This window comes from Helicoverpa zea, chromosome 7, assembly GCF_022581195.2.
Source record: "Helicoverpa zea isolate HzStark_Cry1AcR chromosome 7, ilHelZeax1.1, whole genome shotgun sequence".
NCBI classification, from domain to species: domain Eukaryota; kingdom Metazoa; phylum Arthropoda; class Insecta; order Lepidoptera; family Noctuidae; genus Helicoverpa; species Helicoverpa zea.
This window is the reverse complement of record NC_061458.1, coordinates 7,395,172-7,418,231: the sequence shown is the minus strand read 5'-3', so window position 1 is coordinate 7,418,231 and position 23,060 is coordinate 7,395,172. Positions and strand designations below refer to the sequence as shown.

Below are 23,060 nucleotides of genomic sequence, written 5' to 3'. Positions count from 1 at the left end.
CCGATTCTTAGACCGTCCGAAATAAAAATATATGCTGTTATTTCATGTAAAGTACCTAATACTTAAATAACATGTTAAGTTCTAGAAACATTGAACACTTAATCCTTTTTGTTTCAGGACGTACCAGTGGAGCAGCTCGAAAAACTTAAAATGGGTGAGTTTCCTTTTTATGTACCTACATGTATATAGTTACCTACACAACACGCCTGTGACTAATCACGCGTGGATTTATTGTAGAGGTAGTTACCCAATCTGTAGGTGAGACCCTCGTTTTGTTAAAAGGATCGTGTAAATGATACCTATAGAGAGAATGAGGTAATTACTTACAAGCTCGGTAGTTCTACCTAAAAAAGATTTTTAACATACCTATCAACCAGATACTATTAACGCATTATTTCTGTGTGAGAAGAGCCTTTTGCAAAGTCGTTCATTAAATGCATGTATTTTCCATTTTACGAAATGTGGATATAATAATTTTAACAGTGATTCGATAATCAAGTAATAATCGATGATATTTTTTATTTTCTGACAACCGTTTAACAAATTAATGTGAATCGGCTCCTCAGTTGAAATATTCAATTAATTTATTCATGAAACATTCATGAATACAGATGATTGTTCCAGTGTTGAAATCTAAATTAATTTTGTCTTTTAGTCAGGTAAGGCATCAATGTTAGGTTATTTAAAAATGAAGCCATCAGTCATCTATTTAGCTAATGAAGTACAATTTTATTGACATAGAAATGAAAAACATATCTGTTTTTTATTTTACATTCGTCGATACTTCAAAGCATACTCATATACTAAAATGTTCCTAATAACATAGCAAATACCGCATCAATATAAAGTCAGATAGACAAAACACTTCAGATAAAATTTGAAATAACTTTCTGCTTTATATATCCGCAATATTGATATGACGATACGTATACTTTCATCTCATATTCATATTGTTAAAGTGTCCTCAATGTATCATACATAGCCGTACATACCTACTTGATTCAATACAATTTGAATTAGTATAGCATCTAATAAATTCAACATAGATTCTTGTCAATGTAAAGGTTTCGAAACGTTGCTTTTTGGAACATTTACCTACATAATAAAACATACTAGTAGTAAACTAGGATATCCTTGAGAGGTACAGATTAATTTAACGTTAAGTAATAGGTTAAAAACCAAACCTACATAGTTCCTATTTTTGGAAACGAATCCGACTACCGCCGACTGCCTAATACCTGTTGAACTTATGGTTCCAATAGACATTACACGGGTATCACGCATACATCAATCATGATTGATTGACCGTGTGTAAACACGTGCTGTCCCCAAGGGCCCACAATCAGCACATTTGGGTCGTGGGCGGTCAAGCGCGGCTTAACGTTAATACGAGTAGGTGTACTGTGAGAAATACATAATTAATACTACTGATTTATGTAGAGCTAGGTAGTAGGGAGACTGGGCTTAATACTATAGGGGCGTGGATATAAATCTATTATTAGGTCTTGGTTAACTTGCAAGAACTATGAATGTTATACCAGAGCCGGATGTATTAACTAATACAAAGTATAAAAGTAGTATCACACTAATTCAAAAGCAGCATTCAATTACATTGTCAATGTTCATTTGGTATCTACAGTTTCGTAACGTATTTTGAAATAAGCAGCTTCTTGTAATTTCGTAGTAGGAAAAGTTTGTAACACAACAGCAGGGAAAACTTTCCTTCGAAATTTTCTGCAAAATAAATCAGGTTTTGTTATAATACACGTGTGTAATTTGTTGAGAGTTGTAAACAAGAAAGTTTGGCCTTACTAAATAAACAGAAAGGGTAAAATTTATACAGAATAGATATAATTAAAATATGGTTGTTTGTATTATTAAGTTATTCACGGCGAGTAGTAAGAGATGTTTTGTATGAATAGTACCTACTACTAACTCATTTTCCTGTGAAGAAGGCGTTTCCAGCGTTTGGTCTCGTCTCGTGCTTCAAGTATTAAATTATTGTCTGAGTAGATTCTATATTTAGTCTATTTTCAATTCAAAGATGAAGGGGTTTTGTTCCGAAAATAGCATGGCATTGTGACGGTAGGTACTCGAGTTTTAAATGGCCAAATAATTTGTATTTTGGCCATATTAAACGTAGAATTAATTATATTTAAATTCTCGTGATGACTGACGTATAACTCTAAATATGTGATCCTGCAAAATGTTCATTTTATAAATTACTATTCACACTACAACTAGGAAAAGTTTTCAAAAAGCATAAGATATTATTTTATCATTTGATTTGGTCTCCTACACTATCCTTTGGAGTAAGCTCGAAAAAGCTGGAGTACCGCGTGAAATAGTAAACACTTTGAAGTGCTGGTATGGAGGCCAGATCAATCAGGTTCGATGGGCGGGAACTTTATCGGAGCCGTATGGATTGGAGTGCGGTGTGAGGCAGGGAGGTCTGACCTCACCTACGCTATTCAATCTATACGTCGATGAGCTGATTCAGACGCTCAGCAGAGAGCGAGTTGGCTGTTACATTGATGGGGTATGCCTAAATAATATTAGTTATGCAGACGATATGGCTCTGCTGAGCGCCTCGATTTGTGGTCTGAGAAGGTTGGTAGCTATTTGTGAAAGCTATGTCGAGCTACATGGCTTAGTTTATAATGCTTCCAAAAGTGAGGTCATGGTCTTTGGTGCCGGCGGTGGACGTGGTCCTGAACATATTCCGTCGGTTTATTTGAATGGTACACCGCTCAAGAGGGCTTATAAATTCAAATACCTCGGTCATGTCTTGACTGCAGGCATGAAGGACGATGACGATATTGAGCGAGAGCGAAGGGCGTTGTCGGTTAGGGCGAATATGATTGCTCGCAGATTTGCACGCTGTTCACGAGATGTTAAGGTGACCTTGTTTCGTGCATATTGCACTTCTTTCTACACATGTAGTCTGTGGGCGAATTATGCCCAGAAATCGTACAACGTCCTTCGCGTTCAATTTAATAATGCGTTCAGGATATTGATGGGGCTGCCCCGCTTCTGTAGTGCATCAGGGATGTTTGCTGAAGCTCGGATCGACTGTTTTTATGCAACGATGAGAAAAAGATGCGCCTCTCTGGTGCACAGGGTGCGGGGCAGCCCCAACCTTATTCTGAGATGTGTGGCGAGCAGGCTCGATTGTATATATGTGAATCGCTGCTGCAAGCTGTCCACTTCGGTGATAGATGTGCGGTGGTGATTCACATATCATATGTATTTAGGTTAGTACGTAGAATAGGAATACTAACATAGGATACGGAACTTTGTTACTAACACTTTTTGAGTCTTGTTACTTGAAAAATAAAGATTTATTATTATTATCATTAAAACACCGAAGTTTGAAGTTGCAATATGGAAATGCTTTTAAGAGAACACTCGGTGCAGAAGAAGTTGTATCGTTTATATCAATGCATATTTTATTATATACACGTTTGTTTATTATACTTTATAGACACATTTCACAACACAATGTGCAAAGGCGTTATTTATAACGCATTAGGCGCGATTTTTATAAAATTTAAAACTTTTCTGACGCGAATAAAAACTAAAAATAGTAGTCGTTCATGCACCTTTGACATTTATGTGTACGACCAAAAGGTAAAAATACTAAAAATAGTATTCGCAGAATAACTTGAAATAGAAGACATTTTTACAGCATTCATATAATATGTAAAAATATAAAGATGATGTTCATAAAGTCGCTTAATGTGCAGTTCATGTCTTTCCCTTTTCGGCAATTGCCAATCGGTCCGGAAATTATGAATAATGTCCAATTGATCACATCAATTTTATGTCAACCTTCATCATAAAATCTTTCGACCTACGATGCTGAAAGGTCCTTTAGGTATATCTTTTACGTTTTACCCAAAGGTTGGGAACGAAAAGAATGTACCGCTAATAAAATAGATTTATACCGCTGAAGGATAAAAATACCTGTGAACTTATGCGTATAAGAAGTATTCATGGCATGTGCTCCAAGAATTCCGTTCTATCCCAATCTTACACCTTTTAAATGTGAGTTATTTGGTCGTTATTTCTAAAGCGATTTGTATGCGATCTTCGCGCGGCGACGTGGTCAATCGAAGCATGAACGTATAATAAATAGGGGCTACTTTTGGCGGAATAGTGATTTTATTTTGATCTAAAAATACCTGTTATTTTGATTTACTGGAGATTTTTACTATTTACTCTTCAATGCAAGAATAAAGTTAAAGTTTTTTTGATAAAGTATAATTTTCTGACTCGCAGCTGTCCTTCGTATGGTTTCTTATCAAACGATTAGTTACAGCATATTTACTAGGATGTGTATTTGTATAGCAATACATGTAAAGTAAATAAGCTCTTCCACTTGCTATCAATGAAATCACTGAGGATGAAAATTGAATCAAGTTTGTCAAAGTGAGTCGGAATATCTAGCCGTAAAATGGTTGACAATACAAACTATCACTGTGTTCATCTTCATATTTCTGGGAATATGGGAAACGCCTTTATATTGGTTCTTTGAACTATTTTATATCATTATGAAATACATAAAAAAACTACGATTTAGTGTGAAAATGCCTAATGAAGCTACTCAATACACAATGGACTATAGAGAGACTTCTGATTAATGACGAAATGTGCAGATTATTCAGGTGAATAGAGTCTGACTAGATACATGATTTATAGCTAGAAACTCATTAAAAGCGAATTCTTAGAAAGCAAAGGATTATAACTTTGACCTTAATTACATTAAACTTACAACTGCAGATTCTGTTAACCGATATAATTTATACGCTCAATGACAGCTACAGGTAACTGCTTAATTAATTTGTAATATTTAATTCATAGCGAAGCAATTTTCATCGTTGAATGATTACGTTAATAACTCATAATTTGCTCGCTAATTGCTGTTAAACGGGACAATGTTTACTGTAACGAACATAGTTTGACCTCATTAGAGTTAGAACTTAATCCTTAGAAAACTAATTTTAGAATTTTTAGGCCCAGTATTTTTTTAATCAGATGTTCTGATTGATTATGCTGTCGATTTTCCAGATTTAAAAATTAGGTATCAAATAGAACAACTTGCTCTCTCCAAAATTACTGGAAAGAGACCAACTTTTAAAATACTAAAACAAAATTGCTCGATAACGTTACTCTTCGTTTTACTAAACATTATTGCTTGTTCAAATGCCTATATCTTGTAGCCCAATTGTTTTCACAAATTGAACCTTACCACAAGCTTTGAAGTGTTCCACAGACAATAATAGAACTTGAGACACGTGTAACAGGAAATCAATCCTTTTTCTATAAAACTTTCCCCTTTTTTGCTTCTATTCGCACTTTTATAACTTATTTCCAGAAAGATATTTATAGTTCGCCGTAACCGAAGCTTCGGTAGTGCTACTTAATGTAGGTACTTACCTACCTATTCTCGCACCAAAATAGCCCATTCACCGAAAGTGCTATATAAAATGTAGGAAAGTAGCAATAAAGTATTGTGAGCTAAAAATAACTTAGTGTGTGAGAAATATAGAAAATGGAGGTTCAGCCGCATACTACCACCCCAATCCCCCTATTTCCCACCCCTTGTTGACGTAAACACAGCTTAGGGATTTTCAAGAGGCAAACGGCAACATTTTGTAGCTACAATACACGTAAGTTTTGTGGTGACCCGCATATTTTTACATAACGATACCGGTATTAAGATATGGTTCATTTTGTCGAAAATGAGATAAGTATAGGTGTATAGTTGGACTCTGCTGTATCGATGGAAATATATATTGTTACATTAGAGATTTCATTAAAATAAAAGTATAGTTTATATCGTTTGAAAATAGACCACAAGGATAGTATAGACACCTATAGACCGACCACCTTGTTCTAAATATTCATAAAGGTCGGTAGCAAACGGCTTTCACCTTCAGCCGATCAAGTTCCTAAACCGGGTCAGTAGATTTATTTAATTAGATAGGTTTATGTTCTCTGGTTATCCTTTCATGCGTTTTTATCTTGATTTATGCCACACGTACGAAAAAGGTCACGCCATAATTGGGTTCAAAAGTGTAGAGTTTACAGGAACGCCAATTAATATCGGTGAGAAAAGATTGGCTTTTTGTGCTTTTTATTTTGTAAAATTAACGAGAATATTTAATTGGAAGGGAAATAAAAATAAAATGATGCTGTAAAGGCTTCATGTACGATTATGCTTTAATGTTAATTTCGTGTACGAATAGGTAAACTTAAGACCAAAAAATATTTAAGATGCCTACATCCTTTACTCCTGAATTTACTCGTAGATATTCATGCAGTCTATAAGAGCCCAGAATATTTTACTTCACAATGTTTCGGAAAACTGATATAATTGATGATAGATCAATCATCCCTCTCACTTGATCGATCACTCACCTCTTTAAGGCCAAATTGGGTTAATGATGGAAATGTAAACATATGTTGATCAAATAGTAGGGACTCCCTGTTGACGGGTACATCGTTGTCTCAATAATTTCATCAATTATCATTTCATTCATCATTCATTTGGTTTGTACAATCTGTCATGCCAATTAATTAGGTTATGTACCTAATTAATTGGCATGGTGGTGAAATATTTTAGGATATGATTATATGATACATTTACTCGCGTATCTATAAATAGGTAGGTATATTCGTGTCAATAAATTCTCAAATCGGCTTTTCTGCCAACATTCCAGATTTTTTTACTGACATTACATAACTGGATTTGAAGACTTCTGATACCCCAATTAATCTCTTCTGTATGTGAATTCTGTATTTGAAATGGATTTCGAAATTGAATTAATCATCGACATAAAACGGATATTAGCAGCATGTTTAACCAACACAAACAAAAGGCTTCATCTCACACAGAAATTGAACAAGACACATACAATAACGTCAAATTGAACAATTCTATAAATCAATTTTTCAATTCAAAATCCGATAAAGAATGATCGAGCTGAGCTTTCGAACGTTTTCCGCAGAAAATGGAAACTAATTTTAAATCATATTACAGCTGAGTCCGGTAAGGAAGGGGAGATGAATAGCGAGCACGTAGAATATCACCGACTTGGTAAGTAACCACTAACATTGTTACATTTCCAGCTTAATTCTATCACTGTTCTACCGGTAATTAAATATACTGAGAACTGCAGAACGAATAATTGAATAGCTCTACTCGAGATTAGCAGTCGTCGTCGCTTGTAGTAAGAATTTATCAGTTCTTGGAGTTTGTAAAACAGTAATGATTTGTAGTATGAAAATAGTATAATCCTACTCAGTAGTTTTATAGTTTTGATATTTACACACAATTAATACAAACTTTTTATACAATTTAATAGTAATTAAATAATTATACATTGGTTTAATAAGCTTACACGGGCAATAACTTGGATGAAATAAACCGCATTACAACATAATGATATTAAACGATACTCGTGTTCTTTTCAAAGTATTTCTCTTAGAACATCACAGAATATTTTCTGCAAAGCTCTATGTCGGAACATTAAACGTATTCACGCGACGCGGCAAGCAACCCAATGACACGCTCGTTATCGCGCGAACACAAAGCTAAAAGCGATAGCATCACAAACTAGATAGTGGAGTATGAGCTCCTAATAGCGCCTTATCTGTGCTCGGAAAACAACTGTTGTTTTATCACGGCCATGGCTTTTAGATTTATTGTAGTGTTGACATTTTGATACTAACTAGACTTTAAAAAAGACTCGGTACATTATTCTTAAATCCATTTGCTTTGAATTAGTTAATTTGATGACTTAGAGATGTAAAATGCTCTTCTTATTGTCATTTTCAGTTTTGACCTTTGTTAGTGTAATGTTTCCAAGGTCATGGTCATCAAACCGAATGTCAAGTTCTTACAGCAAGTAGACGCTGACCGATCGATAACTGCAGTGGTAGGTACTTCACTAACTTATTCATAAGTTAATAGTTGTAACTTATTCAGTACTTGCCGTTTTCCCGTGGTTTCACTCGCGTCCCGTAGGAATTACTGGCCGTACCGGGATAAAAGTCATATCAAGCTTCAGTGAAAGAATTTTGTAAAGAGGTTCCAAAGACCACCTACATACAAACTTACAAATTTTACCTCTTTATAATATTAGTATAAATAACAGTATTTATTTTTTAGATGCAGTACAAGCCAATGGAGAGCTGGTATCAAGGCTAGAGCAACATGCATCAGCTGACGCAGTAGGGAATGAGAAGCCGCACGTGCACGCTCAGGCGCAGCTAGACGTGCCCTCTGAAGGCGTTCATCGCGTGCTTGTTCAAGATGGCGGCCATGTAAGCGTGCACGACGTGACTGTACCCACTACTGCTGCTAGTGAGGAAGTTACTACTAAAGTAAGTGGAATTCTGAATTAAACGCTAACAACTCAAAAGTCGCGAAAATTACGTTATCTATAAGTAATCGTCACAAAATATGTATATAGGTACCAGTACATTTAGGTCTAAAAATCTGATTTCGTACATACCCAAATTGCATCTGTACACTTCTGAAAAGAACCCAATTGCCATAAAACTTGTTATATGAAAATCTCTCTCTTTGTTGTAAAAGTAACACACAACTCTGCCAATTTGAGCGAGTTTCGTATAATACGAACATGCAGGTTTCCATCCCACACAAACTTCACTAATTAAAAGGTCAACAGTGATAGACAACACATACAAAGGGAGCCTTGTAACCGTACCCGCGAGAACATATTCAATCATCTCTCGAACGCAGAACTATGAGCTCTCAACATTTCAATAGATCGCCGTGTACTGGAAAATCTATTGTAAACTGGAATGAAAATGGAAGTCTATTGGAAAACCGATGACATTTGCATACATCAAGATGTACTAGTTCCATTGTTAGATCGGATCATGTGTCTGCGATCGTTCATTTTTATCGAGTGTACACGACACTAGATAAAAATGAACGATCGGATGTGATAAAAGAAAACAAAGCATTTTTATAATACCATATGTAAGGTTGCGTTAATTCTAAAAAAAAATGAATTTTACGTCTACGTTTATTCCTGTTACGACTAATTTAAATTGAAAATATGTATGTCGGTGATATTGTCTCATGAGGGTTAAACCCAAAGAGTAGGTATGTGAAATTAGAGTTCATACTGGAAAGTTAAGGATGAAAATTAATGCTGAAGGCCAAGGTAAGGCACGGGGGAAGGAGGCTTAATTTCGAGCACTCGATTTATAATCGTGTAACTTATAACAAAATTATGAACGGCATGATTTTAGCAGATTTTAACTTGTATTTTTTTTATCAATATCATTGCAAATAGTTTTACGGTATACTGTGAATTATCAAAAGTAAACAAAACACCAAAAATCTCCACATCAGTCTAATTCAATTGAAGGACAAGTCGGGTTCTGGAGTTAATCGTGTCGTTGGAGTGATAAACTGGTTTTAGTACAATCACCCCTATTTCAATAAATAGAATCGAACACCCACGCCTCGGCATCGAACATATTGCTTCTACTTCCTCACCATTTATCACTTTGTTCGCAATATCTCGCCTTCGACCGTCTTCGGCTAAATTGCTTAGCGACGGCAGTTGCTAGAATAGAGGCCAAGCGATGTTTTCTGTTAGAGAAAAAATAATTCGTCTCAAAAATTGAATTAAAAAAATAATTGTATGAATAACGGGATTACAGAGTGCCATAACCGTTAATTGAATAACTGAAATACTAATTAATTTTAATGTAGAATTCTGGACATATTATCTGATTATGTTATTTTAATTGTTATACGGATGTAGCCAGGATAATCTCTGAAATACTATCAACGGATTGTTCATTTAATTAAGTAACGTAATATTACGTGTGTTTTCAATTAAAAACGATTGAACACCACTGAAGTTGTGAAATAATATGATCTGCTTTACATTCATGTATTGGCCCATTTACATTTATTTAAATACCTGCATTGCTATTATGATATTTTAAAGCAGGATTTAAAGTAAGAAGATATACCCAGCTTGGTACCATAAGTTCATCATTAAAATATACTGGATAGTTGACACGTACTGGTTGTAATGAAATATTTTGTTTCCCAGGTATTCCACGGGGCCGCTCGCCTGGTACAGCCGGGACAAGCAACCAATGTACCTACGGGCCCGCACACGGCTGTGCGAAGAGCATTCAACGCAGACATTACTAAGGAAACTAAGAACAACGTAAGATACCTATATCACGACAATAATTACATAGATTATGCAATAAGTAGATTTTCCTCAAGTCTTTCGTAGGTGTCTCAATTGCACATGTTAAAAGTTTTTACCAAAAAAAAATCTTCAATAATATGCCTAATTCCTTCTCCTAAGTCTGCTGAACTACACTACACTACACTATGCTGAAAACCGCATCAATATCAGTTCAGTTAAACGTGAGATAACCTTGAACCTTTAACCGTGAGGTGACCTTCTTTTTTGAAGTCGGTTAAAACTAAGCACAGAGTGAATAAAGAGCTGAAACACCAACAATTAGATCAGGTGTGCAATGCACGTTTCTGACGCTGCGTCCTTCAGTCGACATTTTCTATTACACCTAATTTTCTTCTCATTTCCCTTAGCTCGCTTTTACAATTTGCCCAGCGTAACCCATTTTGTTTTTTATTTGTACCATACCAGTATTCACGACATTTGGATTCAATAAAAAGGATTTAACTTGACACGTATGCGTGTGACGGCGTCCCGTTTAAATCTAATTGAACTTATTTTCTTCCGCGTTTAGAATAATAATTTCGTACGAACCAGTAAAGAATAATAAACATAAAATACATAACAGCATTTGAATACCTACTGGTTTATTTTGCAAGACTCATTTTCGCAAGGTTTTGGTTATACATAAGTACTTCTTATGATTTTAATTAATACCATGAAGGGTACTTTGGGCTCTAATACACATTAAACTTATATAAATATCCCTACTTGTTTTGTTAAACAGATGGATCATTACGCCGCGTACTCGGGCGTCCAGTACTCTCCCCTAGACATGGCGGAGTATGTTTTCTGGACAGGAGACGAGCGAGGCGTGACCACGGCTATTGAAGCTTTTCTTCAGGAAGGAATGGTAAGTTATAATAAATATCCTTGAAGATACATGAGACATCCTACAGCTTTTCACATATTTTAACAATTTACCCTTTATATGTTACTAGCCGTTTTCCCGCGGTTTCACCCGCGTCCTGTGGGAGCTACTGCCCGCACCGGGTTAAAATATAGCCTATGGTACTCGCAGATAATATAGCTTTCTAATGGTGAAAGAATATTTAAAATCGGTCCAGTAGTTTTTGAGTTGATCCATTACAACCAAACAAACAAACAAAGTTTTCCTCTTTATAATATTAGTATAGACAGATGATTCTCACGCAGGTAATTTAGCTAAGTATAAACTTATGTAGGTAACATCCTGAAACATGTTTTTGCATTCAAGTTCGAGTGGTCAGTAAAACCTTTAATTGTTAAGAATAAAAAAAAAATAAGAGAAACACGAATTCAATTATTCTATTAATTTCCAGATGTCAAAGGAAGAGGCTATCGGCTTTCTACAAGAGATAAAATTCAATATCGATTACCTGCGAGCGCACTATTCTCAGAATTTGAGGGCAGCCGAGGAGAGCGCTCAACAGGAGAAGTTGAGGAATATGCTTATAGAGCAAGCCGAAGCCAAGGTAAGGAACTTATTTATTTGTTAGCTTCTGCCAGCGGTTTCACCCGCATCACGTGGGAACTTCTGTACGAACCCGATAAAAATGTGGCCTATAGCCTTTCTCAATAAATGGGCTATGTAACATTGAAATATTTTTTCAAATCGGTCTAGTTCTTCCTAAGATTAGCACGTTCAAGCAAACAAAAAAAACTAATCAGCTTTATAATATTAGTAAGTGTAGATTTTATGACCTATTTATGTAAAAACAATAAGAAATGGCATACTAAAACTGAGTACATAGATGCTACTTATTTCTAAAGAAATTTCTACCAGCAGACCTGCCGGTTGTTTAAGACTTTAAAGTAAAGTTAATTTAGCTATCCTCAAAAGTCGAAGTTCAGGAAACTTCCGTGACCTTCTTTGCATACAAAGTGAATGCTTGGTTTTTAACGAGCTTTGATTAGATTTCTGCAGTATTTAATGTCGTTTTCTTGTTTAAGTCTATTAAGATATTCTTGGCTTTGCTGAGATACGAGATAAAAAGTCATCGTAATTTTAGAAAGGGTGATTTTATGTCACAGGTATACGATCTGACCTTGTTAAAAAAAATGTTTGAATATACCCACAGAATCACAAAATTGATAAACATCTAATGAAAACTGACAAGGTTTCGGTACTTTGTTAACTAATTTCAAAGTTGTCTAAATAAATGAAACGTAGAAATCGACTTTGTTGTTACGAATTGGCCAAAAACCACTTAAACTTTAGTGTACAGGTAAAAAGGACGTTAGAGTTATAAAAGTACAATTAGAAATCTAGCAGAAGCTTTAAGTGACGCACTTAAACATTGTATATGGTTCGCTCACGAGGTTCGCTTTATGTCTAAATTGGCAACTATGATACACATGCACGTAGTGTAGGTATATTTTTTTCAAACTTACATTGTAATATTATGTAGTTTGGTTATTTTTGATAGCAAAAGGAAATAAAATAATATGCTTAATCGTCTTATCTACAACTCTGTTTCCGTGTCCAAATTTTTACCGATTCGGTCGACTGTCAGACATCAAAGAGTAGGTTAAACGTTCACGAGCTTTCCTCTGCAGGGTGATTAAACACAAACCACATATGTATGGCACGAGCGGATACAACGATAAAATCCAAACAAGATCAAAAGGACAGAAAAAGTGCTCAAGTTATTTATTATTCCGCCCCATCCGCTTAATAGAACAAAAAGTTTGCATAGTAATTAAGCATTTCCTAATGAAAAACTGAACAAAAGTTTTTCAATGTTTAATTAAAGCGGTTTTCCGCAAATCCTGTTTAGTTTGAATTATAGGTCTTATGTTGGTGACGCAGTGCCATTTCTATCCGTATAGTAGTCATCCAGAGATCAGTGCGTAAATAGGATGGCGCTATTGGTCTTGTATAGCTGTGTCTCTTTCTAGGAGTCTGGATCATTTGAATGTGTTGAATAGTCTCGTGACCTGAATTAATTCGAAGCTGATGGAACTAGGCTCTTCGATGAGTGGCTGATGGCACGTGGTAACGTCAGTGTGGATTTGGTTAGACTGAGAATAATGTCGATTCAACTTAGGTTTTTTGGCCTCATAAGGTCAATAAGTATGTTGCAAAGGCAATATGGGTTGTTCTAGGAATTGCTTAATTTGTTGATATTATATTCGCGAACTAAGAAAGAAGCCTTTGAAAAGTGATGCTTCAGTAACAACTGCGAGAATTTATTGTAACTATGTATAATAATGTGTACTTTGCTGCTCTGATAAAGTCATGCTAAATTAATAATTTCATGTTTTTGTAATAAATTACCACTACAATATTAAAAATACCCCATCACTGTGAGAATACATCAAGACATTCATTAAATCAAGACACAACATAAACTTTCTTTATTACGTTCTGATTAAAATTGATAGCATAAGCGCTGCTTTTATTAAAACTCTGTTTACATAGTCTGAGTAACTACTGACACGAGTCTCGTTTATTTATAGTATTAAGCTCAAAAAACTGTAATTAAATGTCACTCAACGCTTTGCGGTATCAGCGAACCAAGTTCTTGGAGAAAAACAAGTTGGTTTTGTGAGCGTAGGCGGTGGGACGCCCACCTAAGTCACAGTGGAAATTACTTCGAAATGATACTGCTTTGTACCTACATTGTTAGCTAGGATTCTGCTAACTGCAAATACCTGGAGATTAAAATTTTTAATCATTTTTGTGGAGAGAATTTTGAATAGTTGGTATTTTTCATTGGCAAAGGGGCATTTCTCAGGGATGTTTTAAGTAGGTTTTTGGATGATGATACAAAAAAGTATAAATCAAATCAAATCAAATCAAATCTCTACTCTACATAAAATATTATATTTTCTCGTTTTACAGCTAATCTTGTTTAGTCGGATAATACCTACACATATTCTAAAAAAACATCGCTTAATCACTATACCAGAATGGAACAGGCTCCTACTAAAAGTAAAATTGTTCAAGCTACAAGTTTATTATCTATCACTAACGTAATTTTTTACGACACTGCTTGTCTGTTTTAATGCGCTACGGGATTTCGTAGCACTGCTACGAGCTAGCTACGGCGTAGCACGTGGCTACGTAGAATCTACGAACCGCTGTTTTACAACTTCAGTCGTTTAACTTTTTGGTGTTCCGGTAGCTATTTAATTTAATTCAGGAAACTGCTATTATGTTCTCGAAATTATTTTAATAATCACTCCTTTTAGGTTTATAAACTTTATTACCGAAACATTGACGATAAAAATTAACTGGTTGCTATTAAAGGAGGTCATTTAGCTCTCACGTCGTTTGAAGACGTAAATACTCCGTTTTATGTATCTATTAGACCCATGTGTCACATTTGGTACACTAGCTAGTGTTAATGAATCTTTAGTGTTCATAAAAGTGTTTGTGATACCATAAAATATAAATGGCGGCGACATAGATTGCATACTTGTTTATGTAAATAGACTGCCTCGTTGGTCTAGTTGTCGCAAGTGTGGCTGCTGAGCACGAGGTCTCGGGTTCGATTCCCGAGTCGGGCCGAAATCGCTTTGTGGGTTTTAGAAGACTTTCACAAAGCAGCCCGAAGCCTGGAAGTTGGTGATTGATTCACCCGTGCATCGGAGAGCACGTAAATGTCGGTCCTGCGCCTGATCTCTTTCCGGTCGTGTCGGATTGCCGTCCCATCGGGCTATGAGAGTGAAGGAATAGTGAGTGCACCTGTGTCTGCGCAAATGCTCGTGCACTATAATATGTCCTGCGCAGTTGGCTAATCTCCTTACATGAGAACAGCCGCCGTAGCCGATAATCGGCTAGGAGGACATCATGTAAATAGCAAATTCAAGTGTGTTTGTAAATAGGATTATTAAGTTTACCTGCGGCAAGGTAGACTTGATTACAATATTCACTGAAAGGGAAAGATATGCTCACAATATCTTTCCGGCTCATTGATGTACCCACACAGTTAATTACAAAAATACTGAGTTGAGAGTAGGTATAAAAATGCTATCAATGTCGTTTGCATCTGTGTTCTTTTATTGAATCCAAAAAATTAGTTACATAGATACTTAGGGAAGCGCAGATAATAAAAGAGTAACTTACTACACTCATAGGCAAACTTCACCTTACTAAATCCTCCTTTCCTTAAAATCTCCAGGAATACCCATACCGCACCAGCAGCCCGTCTCTCCAGTCGTTCCCATTCGGTAGCAGCCCCGACATCATCCGAACGATTGCCAACAAGAACTGGGAGTTGAGCAACAATCTGTCGCCCGTGCCAGCGTTGCCCGTCAGTAGTGATCTGCGGCCCGAAGCTATGAAGAGGACCTACGATCCTATGATGCAGCAGAGCAATTTGAGTGAGTATTTGGTAAAACATCCAGTTTTATCAGGTTTAGGAATGTTCAAAAAAATCTTCTTAGTGGAAACTTACGTTATGTCAAGAGGATTTTAAGAGTTTAGGGAACTGAAGGGAAAATCGGCGCCCTATTGCTAAGATTTCGCTGTCTGCCTGTCATCAGGCTGTATATCATGAACCATGATAGTGAGACAGTTGAAATCTTCACAACAAAGACTGAAAACTAGAATAGACTATTAACATAGTCTAAAGACTGATTTCAAATATTTGTTCACATAATTGAAACATATCAACTGCAACCTCTTACATGATAAGCATTATATTGGCTCACATAATTTTCAGGGGCACAAGAATACGAACGCGACGGCCAATTCGCTGATGAGGAGTATGAAGAAATTATGGAAAAATTGAATAAGCCAACGAGCATCCCATACAATGAATACACGCTGGAAGAGATTATTTATCAGCTGGCTAAGGTAAAAAGACAAATCAAACATAATTCGAATATAAGTTTAAGAGAAAATCTTTACCTACCAACGTCCTACACCTTATACTTTAAAATACTTTCCAACATATGCATATTATGTCGATAAATTATTAATTGTGGTCTTATTTTTAGTTTTTAATAGTAATTGGTACTTGTTTGTTTTCCAGATGATGTTTTCTCAGTCTTTATCGCGAGACCCTGCTTCCGCGCGGTCAGCTACTCGACGCTTCATGGCCTTCCTTGAACTTCAGGCGGAGAGGGGACAACTATCGCGCACTATTGAGAAGAAAGTACTTGGTACGTAAATACCATTTTTTTACTTCAGTAACTAGTATTAAAGTTATTCAGGATTACCGTAAGAATTACACAACTTATCATAAAGGAGAGATTCGTTTCGTTTACTTGGGTGTGTTCAGCCATTGCACTCCATCCATCAGCTACAATTAATTGGCGTATATTCCTAAGTTAGGTACTATAATAGTTATGCTTAATTGAAAGGTAAAGAAGGTGCAGTTAGGTATGCTCAAAACATGTCCTTCTAAATATTCAATGTATAATATGTTTTGTTGTCTCGTGTTTCAGACTTAATGATCGCAGCTCTGACGGACACAATAAGCGATCACCCGGAGTACCTGTCGACCCGCGACGCGATGGCCGCCACCCAGGCTAATAGGCAAACACTTTATCCATTTACTCTAGAATAATGCTGTAGTGGCCACACTTTCGCACACACAAGAATAAAAGCAAAAATCCACGACGAAGTAAGTCACTAACCGATTTAAATCGGTATTGTTGTAACAAAATAAAAATGTTATTTAGACGATACAATTTCAAAATTGTTTCGCATTTGTATTGGCCCCTTAATAATTCAGACTTGGGAGTTGCTTTTTGTTCTAAATCTTTTTACACTGCGATCACCACTGTAGCTTCATAAATACTTCTACTCAAACGTATAAACTATCTTCTAATTTTTCAAAATATTTCTTAAAACGTAGTTGGACGCGTAATATTAATAAAAATTCATATTTCATCACAGGTTTATGGGACATTACTACGACATCAAAACAGAAAAGCCGAACCTGTCACGTGAAATTCTTACTGCGTACAAAAACGAGCTTCTGAAAGGCCAATCACTGCACACGACGGGTTACCCAGAAAATTATCAATATTAATACTTATACAACATAAATAACTGCGAAGATATGACACTTATTTAGTTAAGAAAGCTTTTGAGAATATATATTGCTTGGAGAATGTATTTTACACAAAACAAACGTTAGGTATAATTCCACAGTTACGAAGCTAAAATGTTATATAAATTAAAGAACTCTCATTATAATTTTAAAGTCATCCATTATAAGTTGTATTTAAAATTAAAATAAATATATTTATGAGGTGGTTTATTGTATATCTCAGTTTACTCAGTATATAAACAATTAATTCGAGTGCCACAAAGTCCAAATAAACTTTTTGTATTAATAGATTTTATATGTAGTGTCGTATCTTCGTAAGCCAGCTTAGTACATATTTCATACCTGTGTCTAGGTGTTCCTTAGATAGTTCACGCATTTATTGTCCCGTCATATCCTATTCAATCTTCTTGTATACTCATATAATAATCGAAATAAATGTATAATAATCCTGAAGTTAACAAAAAGAAACACTTGATCTCTTATACTTTTAAAGCAGCCAATATTGTTTTTAACTTAGTATTAAAAGTTAAACGTGTTAAGGTAGGTTAGTAATGTGAAATATATTTTATGAAATTTCAATCCCAACCTTGAAAAAAAATCTATATTTATAGGTTGACTTAAAGTTGACCAGATTAGGTAAGATGTAAGACCATTTAATGTCTGATGTTAGGAGAGAGAGGCCTATGATTGGCAGACAAAGTAAATAACAGTGATGATCTCTGCCCCTTCCCTTTGATGTCAAAGTCTAAAAGACTATTTAAGTTGCGTAGAGACGAGTCTAAAATCCTCTATTGTATACCCCAAGAGACTTATTACAGTATCATAAATATATTACATCAATTAAATTATAAAATCTAAGTACCTACCTACATTATAAAGGTAAATATCTGTTAGCTTTGCATGTAAGACATTCTCGTTTAGCTTGATTTGTTGTAGATGAATATAAGTGCTAAATGTAAGATAATATTGAAATATATTTAATAGTTAGTATAATATTCCTTCATATTTTTCTACCAAATATTCTAAACCTTTTCATTGCCACGCTGCGCACAAAATTTGGCTTGTTTGCATTTCAAAAAATAAATGTTATGATACAATGACATTTTACCATTTATTTGCAGTAATAAATAGTTTACATGTTGACATTGATGCATAAGCGTGGTGGTGAAAAGGAGGTACTACAATGTGCAATGTTGTGTTCTCTTAAAGAAAAACAAGAGCTTACATGCATCATCAAAGAACCACAAAGAAATGCATATCAATACTAAGAAACATATCTATAAACAAAAATATTATCCAAAATAAACATGTATTTATATATGAGGTGTAAAACGACGAAATAGCTTTGGATATCGAGTTAAAAATATAGGTGCTATGTAAAGGTGAGTACAGACGGGTGTCAAATCATACCTAAAACCGCACTGATTATCAGGAAATATGTCACGTAATTTTTATATAAAAAATAAAGGAACGAAGACACAGCATTGCACATTTCAAATCTTTCAACTTTCAGCTGCATACCAAATCTATTACCGTCTTACCACAAAAACTTTTTAACGTCAGTTTAAGACTTGTCTAAAAAAATGTCAAATTATGACGTTGACATATGATTCATTTTGCAGCCAAAATTTTATTAGACAAGTGTAAAACAGGGCTTAAAGTTTTTGTAGTAAGGCCCTTGATGTTTAAGTAACTGTATGTATAGTTTAGAACTGTGACTTTCAATTTAAATCACAAGAATCACGTTCTATATCTTAAGACTTACATTATATTCAGCATTGTCGGTATATTAGCGGTTAGCAAAATTTATTATATTTATATTATTCTTTGAAATATATTGTGGATTTAATAAAAAATGTTTTAATGTCATTCGACTTTCATTTCAATACCAATTACTTATGTTATTAAAATCATTATAAGAGTTTTATATTCGGAAAATAAAAGCAAATTATGAATTCAATTGTATATCTGTATTCATTTTATTTGATACCATTTCTACTATTGATACAAGTGTATGTTTAAAAAGTTAATTGTACTTCTAAGTACAATATTTTCACATAATTCGTTTGAGATTACCTGTTGTGACAATGCGACTTAATCTAACACAGCAACATTAGTTCTTTTTAAAGTGTCTATAACACTGCAAATTGACAATGTTATTCATAACTTTCGACATTATAATCTACATGCAATACAAAATATTATGTAGTTCAAAATCCATTATACTTTGTAACTGGAATTGTATATTTTCCAGTGGGCCTACTTTCGTTTCACAAGTAAATACCAATCTAAATATGGTTTGGTAAAAGTGAGTGGATGATATTCCATTTCAATAAAGCTCACCATAATATGAATATTGGTTACAGCTTCAAAGTTATTTTCTTTGGCACATTAAAAGCCCAAATTCCTAACTTGAGAATAAAATAACAATATACAATGGCTATTGTAAAACAAAAGTAGGCAGGCATAAATATTTAAAATTACTAAATTCTATCAATAATAATCATGCACCAGTATAATAAGCACTGTTTCTTACAAATAATCCCATACTTGTGCGTAAGCCAGCTACAACTGTCCACCAGGTCTACTAACCACTTCACTGTATCAAAGTACAAAATTGGTACAAAAATACTATCATCTAACTAACACTATCTTAAACTAAAGGCCCTAATAAATGGCGAGAGGAGCAAGACATTCCTGACCAACCAATTCCATATTTGGAATAACCATCTATTACTTCCAAACCCTGAGACAATATGTGAGATAGCATCATAGTCTTTGGTAGTTTATTTATTGAATCATGTCATTTACAGTTTGTCAATAAGAGTGAAGCTATGGAGCTGCAATCAATTTTCATAAAAGCATACCTACTTAATCATTGATATTAGTTAAGGATCTTGTTATAATTTCAATAGTTAGTGAAGTTGGCACCAAAATGTATGATGGCTATCTGTGATACTGTCTGGCACATGCAACATTTAATCTGAATCTTGCCCTTGCTCCGCCCCGCTAGGGCCTTCGCTAAACTAATATAAACTAGATAAAGGAGGAAATGCATTCTGCTTGCTGACAACCACCTTCTTATGTTGATATGAAATGTAACCCTTAATTTTACCATCATAAATCAAGTTTGCTACAATGCACTGTGTTTCATCAGAATCTACATCATCATGTCCCATTATTTGAAGAGCAGCTTGGAAGCTTGCTATATCAATTTGATGAGTATTTTCTGCCATATAAACCTTCCTGAATAAGTTCCTATAGGCAGTGATCTTCAACTTTTCCACAATTAAATAAATACCAGCACTAATAAAGAAGCTCTCATGCTCTTCCATGACTTGGTCAATGCCTCTCAGATCACCGTTCTTTACAGCCGAGACAAGATCCCAAAACTGCATCAAGTCATACTTCTGCAGCAAATGTATAGATGGCATGAAGCCTAACAGCATTTTTACAGGCACCAAGTAGGTAAGAATTAGTCGCTTATTCTTAATACTCTTTCGATGACAATTTTGGAATGCAAATGATAGGTATTCATCAGCAGATCTGTAGTCTGAATCAAACATGGCTTTTCGTCCAACAAAATATCTGTATGTAATTTGTTGGGCTAAAGGAAACTGATCTTTGAAGGGCGAAGAATCTATAGCTCTTATGAGGGGTTTGCACAGATGTAATTTATTAATTCTAAAGTATACTTTAAGAAGCTGATTGACCAGGGTCAACATTCCCAGTCTCTTTGTGTCAGCATCAGATGAGCGGTTATCTGCAGCACATACTCGGAAGCAAGCCAGCAAACTCTCTGCAGCTTTTTCAAGTATCTTGCCATTGCTTTGAGCTGAAAATAAATTGTAACTATAAGTTGGGGGGTAACAACACCAAATGGAGATTGCCTGGTGGAATTACATGGAATTACACTTGATAATGAACTTAATAACATAGTAGTGGTGACAAAAGTAATCAAAATATAAACTATTTATTATATATTTATTACATATTATTGATATGTAATTATAACTATTCTCAAGGTGCAAGTGAAGTGCGTGTTAAACTGAATTTCTAACAAAGAAATACTTACGGCAACAAGCTTCAGCCCTCTGTGCCACAAGCCTAAGATCGAGGCACACTGTGTACATCAATTGTAACCCCCAGTTCACCTCTTTCTGGGCTTGTAACAGCTTCACCACAGCAGCTACACATGCACTCTGGTGAGTATAGGCCTCCATGAAGTCTTTCATGTATAGGGACTGAAATCATAAACAAAACGGGTCAAGAAGTGAGATGGTTTACAAGAATGTGTTGTTTTGGTCTTAAATCACAATAATTTGAAACAAAGCGACCTATTTATTATGAAAAATTTAAGGTCAGTGGGTTGTCTTACTTATAATCGATATCTACTTATTTTTTTTTTTTTGACGTCAATAATCATCAAATGACCCCTCCCGCTGTGGGTTAGCAGGGGCGATCGAGTGTCAGACTCTTACTGACTAAAAACCGTCGTGTTCCATCGTGGGCCTTTTATGTGCCAGGGCCACGGTATCTCTTTCGAACAACCCGCAGCCCCGGCAGAATCCATATCTACTTAGTGTTTCCTTCATAGATGGCATGTCTACTTTACTTACTCTGACACACAGCAGATGACTGATGATAATTTCGTCCAGTGGAGCAACACAGTTCCCCTCGACTAGAGAAGCGATGTCACTCGATCGTAAATTCCTATTTCCAACATGATCATCTCGTAAGGATAGAAGACGCGCCAGGAGAATTCCTTGAGAGGTTCTAAACATGCGCTCCACAAACTGAATGTATTGGTTCAGACTACCGGTGAACGACGACATTTTGATAAATTATTTACAGTTTCTCTATAAAATCATGGCCACTGAACGAGCAAGCTGTTAGCCTAGTTCTACCTTTACGCCGCGGCGTAAATTGAAGATATCTAAAATATGGTTAAAATGATCTAAATATTTATTATTTTAGTCCTCTTCACAATTTTCACTTCTACTACAGGCAGTATGACAGACCTACAGGCAGTTTGACAGACCTCCACAGAGTACACAGACCTTGGAGTTGGAGCGGTTGGAGAGCATACCTTGGAGAGGCAGAAATGTCAAGTATTTTTTTTTATAAATAACACAGATTACTCGATAAAGTCATGACTTTGGCCGTCTCGTAGTCCGTAGTCTTCTATTAGTATCGCAAGCAGTGACTGAACTGAAAGAAAATACTGCAGAAACGACGCACGAGACTTGACGAAGTATAATCATCGGCAAGGATATTGAGCCTTGACCTTCACCTGCGCAGAAGTGATTTATTGGTTTATTGCCTTAAGTGTACAGTGCGCAAAGCAAAGAGGCGCAAAGCGATCCCCTCTCTTCCGCCGAGAGCTCATTCATTATCCGTACCGATAACTATGTTTACTGACGTTGATATTTTATATAACTAAAGCAAAGCCATTTTTCCCCATTCCCATTGTCGGTCAAAACTTTGTTAAAAAATATAATGTGGCTAAAAATAAATTTAAATAAAATTTAACAATAACAGAATCCATTGAGAGATTATTTATAGCAAGTAGTTTATTTATTAAATATGTATTTCTTTGTGTAAAAAGTCCTGTCAAGATTCTTTACCGGCGCGGGCGTCAGTTAAGTGCATATTTAGGAAATACGAACAACGGATTTAGCGAATAACATTTTAATTGCAAATTTTTTTGATAGTTTAGATAGTTATTTTTCGTATTTCATTTTATTTTATTTTCATTGGGGTGACTTTTTGTTTGGGGAATGAGAACCTCTCTTGCTAG

At 35.3% G+C, this 23,060-nt stretch overlaps 2 protein-coding genes across 3 annotated transcripts in view; one reads left to right on the top strand and one right to left on the bottom strand.

Moving 5' to 3' along the window:
* Nucleotides 1-19,129, top strand: part of LOC124631692 — an 89,147-nt gene extending 70,018 nt beyond the window's left edge. The window contains exons 4-14 of one of the 2 annotated variants that reach the window (XR_006984532.1): nucleotides 118-154; nucleotides 7,046-7,102; nucleotides 8,177-8,391; nucleotides 10,110-10,229; nucleotides 10,999-11,124; nucleotides 11,573-11,725; nucleotides 15,380-15,581; nucleotides 15,923-16,056; nucleotides 16,235-16,364; nucleotides 16,650-16,828; nucleotides 17,104-19,129. Coding sequence is in view for 1 of the 2 variants with exons in the window: in XM_047166241.1 (XP_047022197.1) it covers nucleotides 118-154; nucleotides 7,046-7,102; nucleotides 8,177-8,391; nucleotides 10,110-10,229; nucleotides 10,999-11,124; nucleotides 11,573-11,725; nucleotides 15,380-15,581; nucleotides 15,923-16,056; nucleotides 16,235-16,364; nucleotides 16,650-16,740; nucleotides 17,104-17,239 (1,401 nt within the window). In the remaining variant the exon portion in view is untranslated. The remainder of the gene's footprint in view (nucleotides 1-117; nucleotides 155-7,045; nucleotides 7,103-8,176; nucleotides 8,392-10,109; nucleotides 10,230-10,998; nucleotides 11,125-11,572; nucleotides 11,726-15,379; nucleotides 15,582-15,922; nucleotides 16,057-16,234; nucleotides 16,365-16,649; nucleotides 16,829-17,103) is intronic. The other variant, XM_047166241.1, reaches the window with a different exon arrangement.
* Nucleotides 19,130-19,211: 82 nt separating this feature from the next.
* On the bottom strand, nucleotides 19,212-22,379 carry LOC124631694 (PCI domain-containing protein 2 homolog). Its single transcript, XM_047166242.1, has 3 exons — nucleotides 21,880-22,379; nucleotides 21,336-21,504; nucleotides 19,212-21,095 (listed from the first exon to the last, which is right to left on the bottom strand). Exons 1-3 carry the CDS (start codon nucleotides 22,093-22,095, stop codon nucleotides 20,287-20,289), a joined length of 1,194 nt encoding a protein of 397 aa, XP_047022198.1. The 5' UTR covers nucleotides 22,096-22,379; the 3' UTR covers nucleotides 19,212-20,286.
* Nucleotides 22,380-23,060: the final 681 nt, after the last annotated feature.

Excerpts from the sequence above, each read along its gene's own strand:
- LOC124631694 (XM_047166242.1), bottom strand. The coding sequence starts at position 22,095 with ATGTCGTCGTTCACCGGTAGTCTGAACCAATACATTCAGTTTGTGGAG. Across the intron at positions 21,505-21,879 it reads GTCATCTGCTGTGTGTCAGA|TCCCTATACATGAAAGACTT; the intron begins GTAAGTAAAGTA and ends TTATGATTTCAG. Across the intron at positions 21,096-21,335 it reads GAGGGCTGAAGCTTGTTGCC|CTCAAAGCAATGGCAAGATA; the intron begins GTAAGTATTTCT and ends ATTTATTTTCAG.